The 18,413-nt window shown below is 40.3% G+C and overlaps 2 protein-coding genes across 2 annotated transcripts in view; both read right to left on the bottom strand.

The window, feature by feature from the left end:
* LOC306875998 (TSC22 domain family protein 1-like) overlaps positions 1 to 5,001 on the bottom strand; it is a 45,066-nt gene extending 40,065 nt beyond the window's left edge. The window contains exon 1 of the mRNA XM_079426880.1: positions 1,872 to 5,001. Coding sequence (XP_079283006.1) covers positions 1,872 to 4,411 — 2,540 coding nt within the window. The 5' untranslated portion in view covers positions 4,412 to 5,001. The remainder of the gene's footprint in view (positions 1 to 1,871) is intronic.
* Positions 5,002 to 17,541: 12,540 nt separating this feature from the next.
* LOC306876239 (BTB/POZ domain-containing protein KCTD4-like) lies at positions 17,542 to 18,413 on the bottom strand (the record flags this gene model as incomplete). The annotated part of the gene is made up of 1 exon (XM_079427248.1): positions 17,542 to 18,413. Exon 1 carries the CDS (start codon positions 18,316 to 18,318, stop codon positions 17,542 to 17,544), a length of 777 nt encoding a protein of 258 aa, XP_079283374.1. The 5' UTR covers positions 18,319 to 18,413.

Genomic DNA, 18,413 nt, shown 5'->3' with positions numbered 1-18,413 from the left:
AGGATATATTCGCAATGATTTTGCTGATGATACAAAAAGTGACATTGCAAATATGATGAGTTTAACACGCTTAGATTTGGTCATTAAGTTTCCGATTACACTATTTTCACAATTCATCCCCAACATTTAACTTGTGAGCATTGAATGCATTTTAATAGCATTTCTGACTTAAAGTTAAAAGAGTTTATAAAATGTTCACGTTGTGCATTTTACTTCTCAATAAACATGAATCAACCTGGGGGAAAAAATGGCTGAGTTTGTTAAAGTGATGTTGCTCTGATAGAAAAGAGCCTAGTATGAGAGATCTAATACATTTCAAAATATACACAATCTCACCAAAAGACTGAAAGCTACATCACTAATACAGATATATTGCCCAGATATTGAGGGTCTACAGAGGACTATCTAGCTGTGGCTGACAGTAAGTGTTGACCAACAATTTATAAGGCCATCAAGTGTAATGCAACTGTGATATTCATCCTAATAAGTGTCTGATGTTTTGGAACGACTACATTTTACTTAGTCTAAAACACATAGATCTGAACAGAACAGAGTCTCAGTCTGGTCTGTGACACTTATATAGTAAAGCCAGGCAAATAACTAACTAAGCAAGATCATGAACAACACCTGAGAGAAACAAGCAGTGCCACAATGATGTATGTGCACTGTGGCAAAACTGTCTGTTTCATTAAGGAGTGTCAGATTACAGAGCACTCTGTCATCCCTGGGACATCTGTTAGACAAGCTCGGTCAAGCACAGGAAACTTCCTTTATGAACAACTCATAAACATTGTACAGCATAAACACGCACTCCTGTTTCTTCTGAACAGTGCAAGACAAATTCAAACATATGTCACAGTATTAGCAGTATGTAAGCAATCATATTTAGTTTACATTCTCGGCCTTGCCGTGAGAAAACTGTGAAAAATGGACTACACCGAAGCTACAGTTTCCGAGTCTTCAAAAAACTCAGAAAGACTATCAATAGAGTAAGAAATTATTTTCAGGTATGTTAATCTGCTGACGTCTACTAAAAGAGTATAGCGCTGTATCTGCAATAATTAGAGACAACCAGATACACTTCATTGATCTCTTTTGCCCTTAATAGAGTTACAGCTAGAAGCAAACATGTCACAAAGAATAACCATTCAAAAAAAAGTGCCTTCAGCAAGCTAAATATAGTCGTAAAATGCCTTTTTTTTTTCTTACATTTCCAGCTTTTAGTGCATAAAATGTTAGCTCAGATGCCACCTAAATTCTAGTGTATCCCTTAAATTATGACATTCACTTTTAACAGATATACGCATTAAAACGCATTATCTCTTTTATTTCTTAAAAATAAAAGGATCCTGCACTCTAAATGTTCTTTAGAATAACAAAGCCCCCCATTAATACCACAAGCAACAGCTAGGAAAAAAATCATGTCTGTGGATGTGTAGCAAACAAAAGTCTACTGGCTACTGCCCTAATTTCCTGTTTCAAAAGGAAATGTTAACAGCACAAAATCACTGCACACTAAAGTGATTTCATGGGGTCTTTAAAGGCAGGCTGGGATGCTTTGCAGAGCAAAGCATTTACATTTCGGTCTATAATACCACAGTAACAGTCTAGCAGCCTGCAGTTTTGTGTTAATGAAGAAAACACTTCTAGCTATGCTGTAGAAGCCTATAGGCCTCCTTCTGTAACTGGCCAGCTGTGATATTTAATGCACAGCACATTTATGTTTATAGCACTACATTAAGCCATACCACTGATCACCCACTGCCTGCATGTGTAATTTTTAATGAAGCTATTCAAGCTGTAATTACAAAAGCAAATTAATTGGAAACAGTAAACAGGCAATGCACTGAAAAAAATAATCTGAAACTTACCCATCCTCTTCTCCATCCACAGGTAAGCTCTTCAGCAGGCTGGCCGAGGCAGTTAAGGCATTGACTCCACCGCTTCCCTCAGGACCACGGGAGGTGCCGACCTGGGAGGAAACTTCAGCACCGGAGGGCTTGGGTTGCGTGAGCAGAGCAGGGTGCTGTAGCAGGAGCTGGGCATCCTCCTGCAGGGTGGGCATCACGGATTGCAGGGTGCCCACCTGCGACCCGGGCTCCTTCGAGCCGTTCTGGATCAAACTGGACTCACTCTGAAGGTTTGGAGGCACGTTTGAGGAGGTCATGGCCGAGACGAACTGGGTGCCACGACCTTGACTGCTGAGCTGTGACTGCTGCTGCTCCATGGAGGGTTGAGGGGCAAGCTGCTGCCCCTGGGTCTGCTGTATGAGACCAGCGCCGGCGGGCTGCACCAGCTGGACCATCTGCGGGGTGGGTGTCTGTTGTGGCTGCAGGAGCCCTTGCGGAAGTGGTTGAGCAGCAGGGGGTGGCACAGTCCCCACGGGGTGCTGCGAAGCTGCAATCAGCTGACCGTTCCCCGTCACCGGAAGGATGGCGGCAGACAGGTGGGGAAGTGTTTGTGTTGACCCAGGTGGCACAGTGTTCATGATCTGCTTAGATTGAGGTGGCAAGCTGCCTCCTTGGCTTAAGGGGTTAATGTGTGCCGGCGCTACCTGGGCCGCTGCAGCCGGCTGCTGTGCTGGCGGGTAGCCCATCTGCTGCTGGGTCACCACAGGCTGGGCTTGAGCAGAGGAGGATTGTGCTGCCTGGGCGTATGTCAGTTTAGGCATATGAGCGGGCACGGCTGCAGTCGAATGTCCGATTGTGGTCTGCAGTCCTCCCATGGTGGGCGGCGGCTGAATGCTCGGAGCAACCACATTAGTCTTAAGATGCGCATGAACTAAGTCTTGGGGTTGCATCTGAGACATGTTATGAGTAGACGAGTAGTCATGCTTCTGAGCAGCGGGCTGCTGGAAGGTCAAACAGGGGCCGCCCGTATCTCCGCTGCCCAGGCTTTCGGTATAATGGCTAGCCGTGCTGCTGACACTCTCTCGGTCCAGGCATGCAACACTCTCAGGCACAAACTGGCGGATGCTTTCCACTGTCCGGATGCTGGGGGCGTTTTCAGAGGACGCCGTGCTCGGGGCATCTTTGTCGTAATACTCTGTGCAAGTCCACCGACCCTTCTTAAAAGGCTCAGAGGTAGAGTCCAATTTGACCACTCTGAAACGTGAGCTGGTGGAGGCTGGAGTAGGCACTTGGGCCTGCTGAGGCTGAGCGTTCATCGGCAGGACAGAGGGAGCAGGCATTGCGTGCTGGCCTATAACAGCTGGGCCCACCTGCCCTCCACGTGTTGAAGCAACACCACCAGAAACCATGGTAGCAGCGGTGATGCCCATGCCAATTATTCCACTAGGAATGTGTGTCAAGTTTACAATTTGGTTACTAATACTATTCAAAGCAGGGGAGTAGTTCACACTGCTACTATTGGTGCTCTTGCCACCCACAACAGGCACACTGGCAGAATTTAACATAGAAACATTAGTTGTTATAGATTTACCAGTACTATCTGTGGCACCTGAAGTCACAGAGATCATATCAGTTCCTGAGGCGACAGTGGCCAAAGGCTTGACAGCGGTTGTGCCAACAGAGGCGCTCTCAATCCATCCTACCACATTTGAAGGCATTTTCTGGCCTGTGCTTGCAGAACTTGAGGTCACCGCAGACGTGACAGCGGCACCCAAAGATATCCCAATCTGCGTCCCACCAGCAGATTGGGCTTTTCCAGAGGAAGCAGTATTATGGTGATGATGGTGCACAGTCCCGTTAACCATAGAGCCATGCATGTGTGCTTGGGTGAGAATGGGAGGCTGGTTGGGCGACACGGCCCCCGGGGTCTCCGCCTCATGGAAGTTATTCAGCGTCTCCTCCGAGGAGCTCCTTTCCGGTCCCCCCACATTGTTGGCCCGTGAAAGAGGCACATCCATGATCTCAGAGGACGACAGGTCTTCGGTGTGGGACTCGTCCAAGTCGTCACAGCTCTCAGTGTCCTCTGTAATGCTGTTGTTGGTGCTGACAGATGTCTGAGCGGGAGTAACGCTGGTTATCTGAAAACCGCTCTTCTTCTTCATCTGCGCCACCGTGGTGGGCAGAGTTTGGGGTAACAGGGCGGCCTGCACGGGGATATTCAAGCTCTGGGGAGGGTTCTGGGGCCCGAGCGAGGATGCAGCCGGCGTTTGAGACTGAATCAGCACCTGTGATGAATAATCATCCCCCAGCATCAAGTTGTTGCTATTAAAGCTGGTGCTTCCAGAAGTTGTCAATGTGGAGGAACCACCTACCGAGCTGCTGCTGCTCTCCCGTTTGGGTAAACTCATGGGGTAAACCATTTTTCGGGCGCTGCCCGAGTCCCCGGATCGGTCGTGGTGATTCATTTCTAGAGGATGGTCTCCAACAAAGTTATAAACGCAGCTCAAGAGAACAAGCTCTTTTTGGGAAGCAACTTGAAGCCGCTCAAGTAATTTCCACATAAAACCAACACTTTCCAGTAACTGCCACGATAATTCCACTTGAGGTGTATTTAAATGTCCACCATGAGGAGCAGGCTAACGCCAATGCTAGTTAACAGTCGCTAGCGAGCTAGCTGACACGGATTCGCTTTAGCTGTTGTTTTCAAACGTATATCCTCAAGTTTAAACGTGAGGGAGTCGACACAGACGGCCGAGGCGATCGATATATCCAACCTTACAACGACACAGTCTCTCCCCATCACAGTTCAAACTGCCAGGAGCATTTTCAATTGTTGTATCGCAGTCACCAGAGCACAAAATCAAGCGAAACAAAGTCCTTCAGCCGGCGTCAGATGACAGAGAGAAACCGAGCGAGTCGCGACTCAGCGCTGTCCTGCTTTATTCCATCCCCTGCTTTCTTTTGTTTAGTCCTGTGTTAGTCTCTCTCCCACTCTGCTCCTATTCACCAGCTGCCTCCTTGTAATGTAGCCTGTGCTAGTGCTATATCAGCCTGTGACGAGTCCCAGAAAGGGGGAGGAGAGCGCGATAACATGGCGACCGCGCATGGCAGTTCACCTCCACAGCGGCCAGACATAAAGCCCAGAGAGTCTGGCGAGGATGGGGGGAGGGGGGTTTCCTAGAGACGGCAGGCTGGCGAAGAGTTCCGAAAAAACACGAGCGCAGCCGAGTACAGCCAACTGTTTTGGTGAGGGATGTTTCTTATTATAGCCTTGGGTAACTGTGACAGCAAACACTCAGAATAACATCTTTTGTCCGCTGTGGTTATTATTATTTGACATTGAAGGAGGGAAGAGAAAGGAAGGGCACGGATTTCTAGGTCCAACAAGGCTAACAAATTGGTTTATTAGAAAATGTGTATTTTATTGATGCCGAGTTCGAAAATAAACAGTTTAAGCCTGTGAAAGATTTTGCAAATACCTGTATTTTAGGTTGGGTGCTATTGTGTGTTTTTCCCTATACAGGGCAGCTACATCAACAAGATGTAAACAGACACTGTGACAACAATGTTGTCAACATAATCCAGAGATTTGTTCTGTTTTTACAAAACAGCTAGTCTGAAAGAGGAGCCAGATATTTCCACAGACAGAAAAGAACAACCAAACACATCCACAGTGACACAGTTATTTCACAAACGCTGTTTGTCGCTCACCTCGTGTTTGGGGACGATAGAACTAAAGCGCTTTTACACAGAGTATCCCTTACGAAAATTAACCATGGTTTTATTATAGTACCCATGGTTTTTGGCATATTGATTGCCATTTTTATAACCACAGTTTTACTACAAATACCATGGTTAAAATATGATTAGTGTAGCAAAACCATGGTTAATTTTTGGTTACCATGGTTTAACTATAGTAACCATGGTTTTTTGGCTTTATTTGTGGTAAAAAAAAACATGGTTAACATTCGTAAGGAATTATGCGTCTATTCATGTGTTTTACTTTAAACCGGTATCATTTAATTCCACAATATTTTTTATTTCAGACGTTGAAAGCTAGGTTATAAAATTACAACAAGGAATGTATCTCATGTGCACTGATCCAACTATATTTAGCTTTCAGCTGTGACAGTGAGAATAGCATCTTTGTTGTGTGGAAGAAAATACATTTTCAAAAGTATGAACACCAGATATGTATAATGCTCAAGATTTGCCATCACTGCTACTGGGTGAAATAGTGGTTTTTCTTTACTGTTAACATTTTCTGTTTGGCAGAAAAGGGGTAACAGAAAGTAACTGAAGAATATATTTAATAATAGGTTTAACAGTTATATTATAGATTATAACAGTTTAGTTATATTTGAGATTCTTGTTGAATATAGTACTTTTTTTATAATATTATCTGAATTTAATGTGTAAACGCTGTTGTTATAGGCAGGAATATATAGTATTGGTTTTTCTAATATCCACATTATGGGGATTTCGCATACAGACGGTATCGTAAAGACAATTCACCAAATGTCTGACACATCATCTTGTCATTTATTACATCAAATTGTTGATTTATGAGTGTCCCTTTAGAAAGGGCTGACACATCCCTTTGTCCTCACCAAACCTTTGCACTTGAATGTGAAAAGGAATGACCCGAGTGAGAGATGGTAGAGTAACACATTAAATAAGAGGAAATGAGGTTTGACAGTCCTAAAATTGGCGTGTGCCCTGATGTCCAGACCTAGCAGACAGGCTGTGCCCATCCATACAAATTTCAGAGGGAGAGAGCCAGCGAGAGCTGATTGCAATGTAAGCGTCTGGTGCTGTCAGCAGCTTTAAATCACACAGGCACTCCACAACAAAAAACACAGAGAGCTATTGTGCTCCCGAACAATAATGGCCAATTTATACACTGGAGTCTGCTTTCATTTTGTAAACACTTATTACAACAGGTATCTTTGGTGATATAGGAAAAAATAGAGAACCTCTATGAGAATTGTCATTGTTCTGTGTAATTTCACTCCGAAAAGAAAGCTTATCCCTCCGGAGAATGCCAATGTTAGGAAGAGGTGGCCGAGGTTTACTTTAACAAGGCTGCCGATTGTTTCAATCTGACCTCAACATTTGTGTGGAACATTTTAACTGAGATTGTATTTTTAATCTGTCGCAATGTAATACAGGCCTTGCAGAGAGTTTGTTATTGAATGATAGGGCAGTTATAAATATACTGGAGCTGACAGCAAACCAAAGCACTGTTGTGCGTTTCACATGCAATAGAGTGTTTACATGCACATTTCATGAAGGGTGAAAGGATGGACTGAAAGGAGGTCCTTATAAAATAAATCATGTTTGATGTGAACTTTTTAAATAGCGATAATTAGAAGGGTCTGATGGAGTTTGGCTCCCTGCAACTTTTGCCAAAAGACACGTAATATTCAGTAATATTATCGATTTGACTGCACTGGCACTATGGAATGAGAAAAAAACTTGAACTGAATTGAGCTGGATATTGACTCTATTGTCTTCTGCTGAGCTGCCTTTGGAAGTTTTTCATAATTAAGGAACTCAACAACATCGACACAGGTGTCAAACTGAACTGAATCAACACTAAACAAATTAGAGCTGAATAATGACACCATTGTCTTTTGTAGAGCTGCTTTATCGCTGAATAAAATTTTATTCGAAATTGGACTTGCAACATCAATACTTTAAATGAAATTAATTCAACACTAAACTGACTTGAGTAAAAATGTTGTTACTGTAGATCTAGCTGAATTGAAATAGATTCATTATTGATGAACTTTGCAACATTTACACTGTTACTTGAGTTAATGACACCTTCCATAGAGCTGCGTTACAGCTGAAGTCATTTCATTTCAGTTTTGCAACACTTATTTTCCTGTTTATTTCTGTGAAGCTGTTTTGAAACAATGTGTATTAAATATATATATATATATATATATATATATATATATATATATATATATATATATATATATATATATATATACCTGAATGATCCACAGCTGTGATTTTTTTGTTTAGTGATAGTTGTTCATGAGTCCCTTATTTGTCCTGAACAGTTAAACTGCCTGCTGTTCTTCAGAAAAATCCTTCAGGTCCCACAAATTCTTTGGTTTTCCAGCATTTTTGTGTATTTGAACCCTTTCCAACAATGACTGTATGATTTCGAGATCCATCTTTTCACACTGAGGGCGACTGAGGGGCTCATATGCAACTATTACAGAAGGTTCAAACCCTCACAAATGCTCCAGAAGGAAAAACCATGCATTAAGAGCCAGGGGGTGAAAACTTTTTGAATTTGAAGATCAGGGTAAATTGAACTTATTTTATCTTCTGGGAAACATTTAAATGTCTTCTGTAGCTTCAGAAGGGCTGTACTAACTGAAGACAAAATATGATACGTAGGCAAAATAAGAAAAAATCTGTTCAAAAGTTTTCACCCCCCAGCTCTTAATGCATCGTTTTTTCTTCTGGAGCATCAGTGAGCATTTGAAAGAATTTGTGGGACCTGAAGGATTTTTCTGAACAACAGCAGGCAGTTTTACTGTACAAACAAGGGACTCATGAACAGCTATCACTAAACAAAACAACAAAAAAAATCTGTGGATCATTCAGGTAAGAACACAGTATTAAGAATCAAGCGTATGTAAACTTTTGAACAAGGTCATTTTTATAAATTCAACTATTATTTTCTCTTGTGCACTACATGTAATTTTTTTTTATGTGAAATATCTCATTTAGGTCAGTACTAAATAAACAATAGCATGCATTTTGTATGATCCCTCTTATATTTTGGTAAAATAATCAAAATTTTGTCCATTCTGCAAGGTGTATGTAAACTTTTGACTTTAACTGTGTGTATATATATATATATATATATATATATATAATATAATTTAATATTATATAATTATAAAAGATAATTTACTAACTTGTTTTCTTTAAAAAAACTAACACTATAGCTTCTCTAATCTTTTTTAATTATATCTGTTTGTTTTCTTTTTAATTATTATGCAGTTAACAAAAGCAAAAAAAAGCTTGCTCTATTCTTGGTCTATTCTATCTGTTTTCTTTTTATTTATTATATAATTTAAAATAATAAACCCTTGCTACATGTACTGCGTTAAGCTAACTGAGACTTGGTATAGCGCTTGTGTATCATTGCTCTTTTGTTGATTTTGATTGCTTCCATTGTCCTAATTTTTATGTTGCTTTGGATAAAAGCATCTGCTAAATGACTAAATGTAAATGTAAATAAAGCACCATAAATATGATTTGTTTTGATTAGTCTTTTTCTACATGAAACCACTTACGCAGCACCTGAAGCGTCAGCTGATAATACTACTGCATTATGAGGTTAAGTGGAAAGCTCTACAGCTGACTTTACAGTATTTAGCAGAGCATCATGGTAAGGGCATTCATCTCTCATCTGCAAATTCATCATAAGTGTTTGACCTGGACCTCCTTCTTGTCTCTATGAGGAAATGCAACTGTTTTAAAGTAGTTTCACATATTTCTTCAAGAACTTTAAAGACAAAGCATCCTATACACACAAGACCACTGACCTATTGTTATTCACTTGTTTGAGGCTCAGGAAGCTGTGTCTAAAAGAAGTCTCAAACAACAGGGTGTTTAAGGTGGAAGCAAAACAAGCAAATAAAGCAATTATGAAAACGATCATCTAAGTAACTTCTTAATTGCATGGAAAGTTACTGATAAATGTGCACACACTAAAGCAGGTTTTACAAGTTTACTAACTTGAGCCGGTTTATTTATAGGACACGTGAATAGGCAAGGTAAGTGATTAGAGGCATTATATGACATTATCCGTTTTTGCTCGAAAACTTGATAAATTCCTCTCTTGTACTCTGTGAGGCCTGCTGGGTAACGTGGGAGGATATTCAAACATGTTTGGGGTTTTTTTGTATCATTTATTCACATTGTTTCATTCACAACTTCACTTGTAATGATGCTAAAATGTCGAGTCTGCAAACTCGGCTATGACTAAACGACCACAGCTTGTTCCAGAATCCTGTGCCTCATGATATCATGTCCTTGACAGTGAAAGCAAGGATGGCGCTCCCTTCAGCACTCTGTAATATTATGTGAATAATCTTTGAAAAGCTACTTGTTCAGAAAATGTTTGAATTCACATGAAATATGAACATGTGCTGAAAGGAAAGCACGGTGTACTTTGTGTAAACCATCTGAGTCAAATGTGAAACCAGATAGATTTTAGAGCCTCTTTGACCATCAGGTGAAATGATTATATAACGTTGGATGGGGCTTTAAGCTTTTCTTCAGTTTATTTATATATTTAACTAACTATTAATAGTATAAAGAAACTTTTTTTGATAGATTGAAGTGATATTAGGTAATACAAATCTAGTCACTATTAACACTTCATTTGCAATTTGAATGGTCTTATAAATGCAAAATTCAGTTTGCTGTGTTGATCTCAGGCCTTTGGAAACAAAAGAGGGTCAAACAGCTTCATCTAGTGGCGTTCATAGTTGAAATCATAAGTTTGGATTTAGCCATTCAGGAAAGTTTAGATTTCTGCTGAATTAATTATGTAGTGTATAGGTACCGGTATAACCCAGTCCTTTGTCAATGAGGATGAATATCAGATTGTGAATGTTCTTTTTTATTTATTTTTTTAATGTGATTTTGTGGTTTTGTGATAAAGACAGCCTATTGCTTGCTTGGAAAACTCAAACAGAGTTAAATTAGTCAAAATATATGTTAATCATTTTCAATTTTGAGGATGCTATATATTTATATCAGCTTTGCACCCTAATGTAGCCTACAATATTAGTAGTAAACATACTTAGGCCTATATTCTGTATGCCACACATAGCACATATAATTTAATTTCACTGTTTATGTACCTTGGCTGGTTAAACTACACAAAAAAAATAAAAATAAATAAAAACTCACTCCAAAACTTTTTGAGATTATCTTCGTATATGCAATGCAAAGTAAATCTAATTCCTTCACATGGCCACTAGATGGAGGTAAATAGATATAAAAGTCTCTCCGATGACCAGCAGGTTCACGAGCAAAACATTGTTCATGTTGACATATAGGCCTAGTGCGATTTGCCTTTCAATAACCAAGCGCATATTTACTGTAGTTCAGTAAATGCTTTTAGTTGCTGTTGTTGTTCTTAACACAAAGCCCTCCAGTCATGTCAGACAACGGCCAAGACGTCGATTTAACTAGAGCCAAACAAGTTAAACTTGGTGGTTTATCAGTCAGCATTGGTGCTGAACCTTTGAACAAACTCTGGAGAATTAAACTAACTCTTTGTACAGTTGATGTGAATGACAGAGGGTGATTCAAAGGTGCGTTATTTGTACTTTGAGATCTTTTTTTTCTTCTTCAATTTTGTGCTACAAAAGTACTCAAGTTAATTGGAAATATACAACATATCCCATATTCTGTTGTTGTTAAAACCTGCCCCAATACTGAACTTAGTAGCTAGTATAAGTGAGATGTAAACAAGATTAAACGTGGACATCATTTAATATATATTTATTTTTTTATTTACTTCCATTTGATTTTACGCAATTCAATTTAAAAAGGTAAATGAACAGGAAACATTTTAATTAAGAATAGAAAACAAGTTGGAAAAACATTGACCAAATACTTCTAGGTTATCGGTATTGGGTATTTTTTCTTCTTTTTTTCCCAAAATTATGTTTTGTAAATTCTTTACACAGAATCATCAGTGATTTCATCTTGTCTAATTGTATAAATGAATGGTGGTACAACTCACTTAGATCTCCTTTATCTCAAATAATTTGAATTTTAAATAGAGGTGTGATAATGAACCGAAAGATGGACCCAATCTGTATCCAAGGACCAGAATCATGGAGGCTTTGGTGTCTTTTTTTAATTGTTATTATTATTATTTTTTATCTTCTTAGCTAAGACTAGTAAGTAAACAGCTAGCAACAACTCAGAAAACCATAGAAACATACTAAGAACCACCTTAGCAACTGCACAGCAATGCCATGGCAACCTCACTATATGTATTATCAAGTTCACACTCACATTTGCTTCAAAAAATGTAAACATACAGTTGAATTATTGAAATATTAAATTATTCAGTTATAGGAGCAGTGTACTTTTTTTAGGAAACCAACAGGGACCAATAACTAAATGTAGTCCCATTCACTTCTTTTTATGTCCCCAAATATCTTTCTCATCAGTGGTCGAAAGCATCTGGGCGAGGAGAAGTAGGCAAACTTAAAATTGGGAAGTATGATCTAATTTTAAACCTCATTCGAAATGGACATTTTTGTATGAAATCTTTCCACTCATGCTTTTTAATCTCTCTTCTAGAGCTCAAGGGAAGACGGCGGTAAGTTTTATTAATATCTTTAAAGACATGCACTATTTGCTTCTCATCTTTTATTAAGATGTCAGCGCTGATTTGCATAATTACTGTGATCTGACCCTGGGCTGTGGAGAGGGAACATGTGATGTGCTATTGCTTATGTAGAGGCTGATTGATGGTTTCCTCAGGTGTCTTTCAATCTGAACGAGGAGCTGACCGTGGTGCAGTGCTCAGGGGAGAAGCTTTCGTCAGTCCGCTCCCCGAGAGAACATCGGCCAGACCCTCGCTGTCTTTACAGAGACCTCAGGTGAGTGTAACCATGCTCTCTGACACTGGGAACAGCAAATGGTGTAAGGAACTGTGTCACCTCGACTTTAGCAGCTCTTTATCATTCTGAGTTTAAAATCATAAGATCTAGTTTAATAGCTATGATACTGTTTTGAAATCAAATCTTTGCATAGGAAAGAGGCAGCGCTGGCATCTAATAGTAGCTACTTTGGAACAAAATGTTAATCTTTAAAAAATAAAGCATTTACACAAACCCAAACAGGAATAAAACAGCTATCAAATAAGCATGTGTCCTATTCTGTGTCCTAAACTCCTGAAACATCGGTGTCTCTCATTTTAGAGCATCAGTCATATATTCATGTGTGAAAATATCCCTTTGTAATCGTTAACATTTTCATAAGTAACTGTAATTTAATTACATATTTTTTCTCAGTAACTGTAACAGTTACATTTATTTTGTAATTAAATTATGCATCTCTGTTGCATGTAACTAGTTACTCCCCAACACTGATCAGCACAGTACAGTTTATGAAAGAAATTAATACTTTTATTCAGCAAGGACACCTTAAATTATTTATTGAAAATAAAGGCATCTATAATGTAATAATTAATATTTCAGATAAATGCTGTTCTTTTGAACTTTCTATTCAACACTTTCTATTGATTTTTAACAAGGAATTCAAGTTGTTTTGACAAAATAATGTTTCCAACATTGGTAATAATAAACAATGTCTCTTGAGCAGCAAATCAGAATATTAGAATGATTTCTAAAGGATCATGTGACACTGAAGACTGGAGTAATGATGCTGAAAATTCAGCATGGAATAAAGTACATTTTAAAATATGTTATAAATTGTAATAATATTTTACAATGTTATTGTTTTTACTGTTTGATTAATATTGTTTGATCAATTTTAATTTTGTAAAATTATTATTATTATTTAGCTGGTACTTAATCATGCCGTGCAGCATTTTATTGTTTATTTTGGACAGACAAATTGCTTGATGCTGTAATCACTGTACATTGTGTAAACTTGTGGTCATCAAGAGCCATTCTCTTACTTTACCGTTGCAAAATGACAGATTTTTAATACAGATTGAAGATTGCAGCTTTACAGTTCAGCTTATATTCACAGCATAATAATTGCAGCCTTACTGGAAATCGCACAAGGCTAAGTGTGGAATTGCAATCATTGTGTTGTGTGCTTTTGTTCACTTATGAATTTTTTTTTTTCCAGTTGTCTGCTTAGCGCTCACAAGCCCCAGGTATTGATTAAGTGGTTGCTAAGCAACAGGTTGGCCACAGAAGTTGGCCATGAATAGAGGCTCTACTTGTTACAGTTAAAAGCTTTTTCTGGGGGTGGAAGGGTAACAGTGTCTTTTTCTCAGTAAGTTATGAATTGAAATGGTTCAGGGTATGAAAAGCTCTCTATTGGCTAATGCAAAGCATAAACACTCTTCTTTGGTATTAGTTTCTTTTTTAGTATTGAAGAGGACATAGAGGGCTATTTGAGGGATGGAGGTCACACATCATTGTGCAGGCAGGGAGCAGAAAGACCAGGTTTTTGAATTCTCTGTCAAATAAGGCCAAAACAAAACCTCCGCAATGACGGTGTGCGTGCTTAGTGATTGCTTTGAACTGCACTTCTATTTGTTTTAATGGCCTATAGTGACCCTAGGTGTAATGCATGTGATTCAGACTGGACACATGTGTCCTTGGCTTCATGATTGCACGTACTCGGGTGTATTGGGTGTAGGTTATCATTTTGTAAACAGGATTTTGTTGTTATTATTATATAAGCTGTCATTTTGAGAGAAAGACTTCTGTAAAAGCTTTTCAGAAAATGTTCTTTTGTGAGCAATCGGTGTGTCAGAGAGCAGCAGCGTATGGACCAGGTGCCGCCAGGTGTGGAGGAGCTGCTGAGACTTTGATAAGCTGTCAGGGTCCAACATTTTTTCCTACTTATTAAGTCCTTCACAACGATAGGTTGAAGAGGCAGCTTGACTTGATTGGCATGGCCGCTTAAAGCCTGTTGCCAGGTTAAAGTTAGACTCGAAGAGTTGGACACTTATGCACACGTGCGCTACTCTTCTGAAAGGCACTTTCTTTATGCACATTTACTTCAGCGACTTGAAATAGAGATGCCACTTTTCAGGTCGCACAAAAGAGTCACGTGACGGTGGTAATCAAGGCTGGATGTTGGGGGTTGAGAAGGTTGTTTTTTCTAGGCATGTAAACATGCTGTAAGAGATCTTTGTACAAGTTTCATAGCTTAAAACTTCCTCATTATGAAAAAAAAACAAAATTTATTTAATTAAGCTCAAAAAATTGTTTGTTTTGGATCCGAGGTGAAAGGTGACGTCACCCGGGCACAAACATTTGCATAAACACCGCCTCCAGAGCAAGACATTGACGAATAGTCATCTTCTCGCCATAGGCCCCGCCCACTGGTGTTCAGCTTTAACGGCTGATACTTGATCACGCTGAATGCGAGTGTCGCGTCAAAACAAATAGAAATTACAATCACTGCCGCTATCTTGTCTACACCAGATACAGTACATAGATGAGCGTTCGCTTTCTGACACAGTCCACGCGCTCGAGTCTGTCGTCAGGACAAATGGAGGGAAAGAATGTTGGCTTTGACGCGTTTGGTTCAAACAGCTCGTTCGCGTCTTTGCACAGATATCAGAAGGTTCCCAGCATAAGAAACAAGTGGATAGTTGATTTTTAATGGCACCCTGGATCGTGTCAGAGGATTGACCAGAGCATTTTGTTTTGTAAACGAGGCACAGTGTAATGGAGCGTTCACAAAGAAACATTTGTTGAAAGATGAAGCGGAGCTAGATCTGACTGCAGCTGCATCACAAACCATTAGTAAAAGATTTGCCAAAACATTTGTCAAAATCATGTCGTCAAAACACTCGCATGCAATAGCAAGGGTGAAAGGAGACCGTTTCCTATGCAATGACATTAGCCAATCATAATAGTGGCCGATTTCTGATAAGACTTAAAGGACCCGCCCCTTCAAACAGGTCATTTTAGAGAGCGGGTCAGAATGAGGGCTGAAAATAATATTTTTTCCCCATATTTATTTGTTGTTTTATTCAAATAACATTATAAAGAACATATTAAATTTTTTTTAAAAAATCCATGTCATGGCCCCTTTAAAACATGCAGAATATTTGGTTTCATTTAATAAATACTTGTTGAGTATCAGAAGTTAGCATGAGAATATGCAGGCTTTGTTTCTTGCATTTTTCTTCTTCCAACTCATGAAACTTTGATTTGTTGCAGTCGTGCTTTTCTTTTACAGATGGCCTTGACTATTGTCCATTTCACATTGTTCTAACATGGTGGTGTGCCTCTGTTCATACTCACACTTTGAAAAGTACATTTTATTCTTCTCTTTCGCTCCGTTTTCTCCGTGTGGCTGAGAAATTGGTCTCTTAAGGGCATACGAGTCCTTGAAGTCACATGTTTGCCTGACCATTAATTTTGATCAAATTGAGAGTGAGCCATTAGTCATGCCTCCTTGGGAGCACATGATGAGAATCTTTGGCTTCTTTTTTGTTATGTAGGAGTCTCATTTGCCTGGCAACAATTGGATGTGAGACTAATCCATGAATATTTCAGCTGTTAATGGGTTTCTTCCATTTGAAATAAATGTTCCTGCTTACCAGCACCCTCCCGCAGGTCTCCAGTACCCTGCTGGCAGCGGTTTAGAAACACATCAGCTGGTGACGACGGCTAATAAGCCCTGCTGTGTCTCATCAAATATGAATGACTGATATCTGCAATTAAAAAGGACCCTGTTTTGATGTCCATATGACAAACCGTGGAGATTGAAGGTGTTTCATTTTTTTCCCGTGTCAGAAATGTGCTTTAGACTCATTTTAGTGGGAGATTGCATGAGAGTGCATGACAGATTTGGTGTAAACAGATGGATACTAGTGTGTGGAGATGTCGGCTAATCCAAAGTGAGTGTAACCATATGTCTGCCTTTGCCTTTCTTTGAAACGGCCGACTTAGACTGTAACTGTCAAGCAGAGCAGATTTTTTTTTTTTTTTTTTAGAAATACTCAGTGCTCTTGACTGCGCTCTGAATGTTTTGTTGCAAAATTCACAGTGTGCTTGATCTATTTTGAACTTGATATTTTCCCACGGTAGTTGAGCTCCTGGCTCCGACTAATGTTCCTGCACTTTAAATAAATTTTTTAGGCTGACAAGAATTTTTTTTGTTTGTTTGTTACTGAGCTAAAAGAGCATGCCTAGTTTTTTGGTAATACATCAGATGTTGTTTATGAATCATGCTAGAATATCTGTGGTAGATGTATGTATGCCACGTGCTCTAAAAATGATCAAACCCATTCGAATTTGGATCAATGCTGGAGGAAATTTAATTTTAGGTCACATTTTTCTGCATAATATTGCAAACTTACAATTTAGGATAGAGTATCTCTCTTACAAGCCGACTCCACAGCAAATAAGAAAAAAATAAATGTAGCTCTATTTATACAGTCCACCTTACATTCCACAGGTCACAGACAAAACCATATGCAGTGTTTAGCAGTGTAGATTGTCACTTCAAAGTCTCATTTATAAACATTTCAACAGTGTTTTGAATAAATTATAATGTGGCTTTATTGTGCAAAACATTCACAGACTCCAAATTACAACCTGTTGTTCACTACATGTGTTCACATTACCAGAAATCACAAAACTTGCTCACAAATGTAATGATCATTGCACTCAGCCTTTAGATTCCACAGTACTCTGCAATTCAGATTCATTATCATCACCATCTACACTACAAACTGTTGCTCTTCATCTGTAAACAGAAGACGACTACAAACACAAACCAAACAAAACCCCACAGCACAGTACACATCATCTCTTTCGTTTCTCAAGGCTGTCCGTCAGAGTGTGTCACGTAGAAGCAGTTAGCGTAGAGTATTCCAGAACAGGTTTTCGGTTGAGGACGCTGGTGTTTGTTGACGCAGGATGGTTTTACAGCAGGTCATGTGGTGACAGTTCTGCTCGGGTCACTTGACAAAATGCAGAGCCTCGCACTGAACCACTGATCCACGGCTGCTGTCTAGGCTGGTGAGCAGGCGAAAGCCTCCTTTGAGAGCGAGCAGTACCGTCTCCAGCTTCAGACACTCGAGTGTACACACAAACGTGCTGTCCTGCTTCAGCACAAGCCGAGAGCCCTGCTCCGACTTGATGAAATGCCGGAACTGGATGATGTTGGACGACACCTCGAACTCTTCTGGAAAGCCGTCCAAGCGGCTCTTGGAGATCTGCACCAACCGGTTCTTCACCTTCTCGATGAAGCTGTTGTCGCTGCAGTAGATCCTCAGACCCTGCGAGCGCTCGTGGCTGTCTGTCACCTCCAGGAAGGCAGGCTCGCGCTGCGTGGCCTGCTGCTGCTCCCAGTCCTGCAGGGCTTGGGCCAGCTCGCTCAGCCGGTAGAAGTTGGCCTCGCGTCGGAGCAGTTCGGCTTCCTTGAAGTCGTCGGGCAGCACCAGCTCGCCCAGGCGCAAGAAGTTCAACACGTGACGGAAGATGGGCCCGTCGCGGTCGATGAAGGTGTTGCCCATGGAGTCCACGTGCACCACGGGTTTCTTCCCCATGACCATCTCTTCCAGCAGGGAGCCGGGATGCTTGGCCAGGGTCTGGCGCTGCGCGGCGTACAGGTAACCCCCCACATTGATAGTGATGGTGCTGGAGGAAGGTTTCTTGAAGCTCTTGCTGGGCTGCAGCAAGTCCGGATTGATCTGTCTCAGTTCACTCTCCATCCTTCTGAGATTCCATTCCATGCCGTGCCTCACACCCAGCCTGGCGGAGTGTGTGGGGAGCTCGCGTGTGAGCGGGCGGGCGGACAAATAGGAGCGCAGCTGAGCGGCGCTGGCAT

The sequence above is a fragment of the Barbus barbus genome (assembly GCF_936440315.1).
Source record: "Barbus barbus genome assembly, chromosome: 10".
Classification (NCBI taxonomy): Eukaryota; Metazoa; Chordata; class Actinopteri; order Cypriniformes; family Cyprinidae; genus Barbus; species Barbus barbus.
Note: the sequence above shows the minus strand (reverse complement) of the source record. Positions and strands in the feature narration are given on the sequence as shown.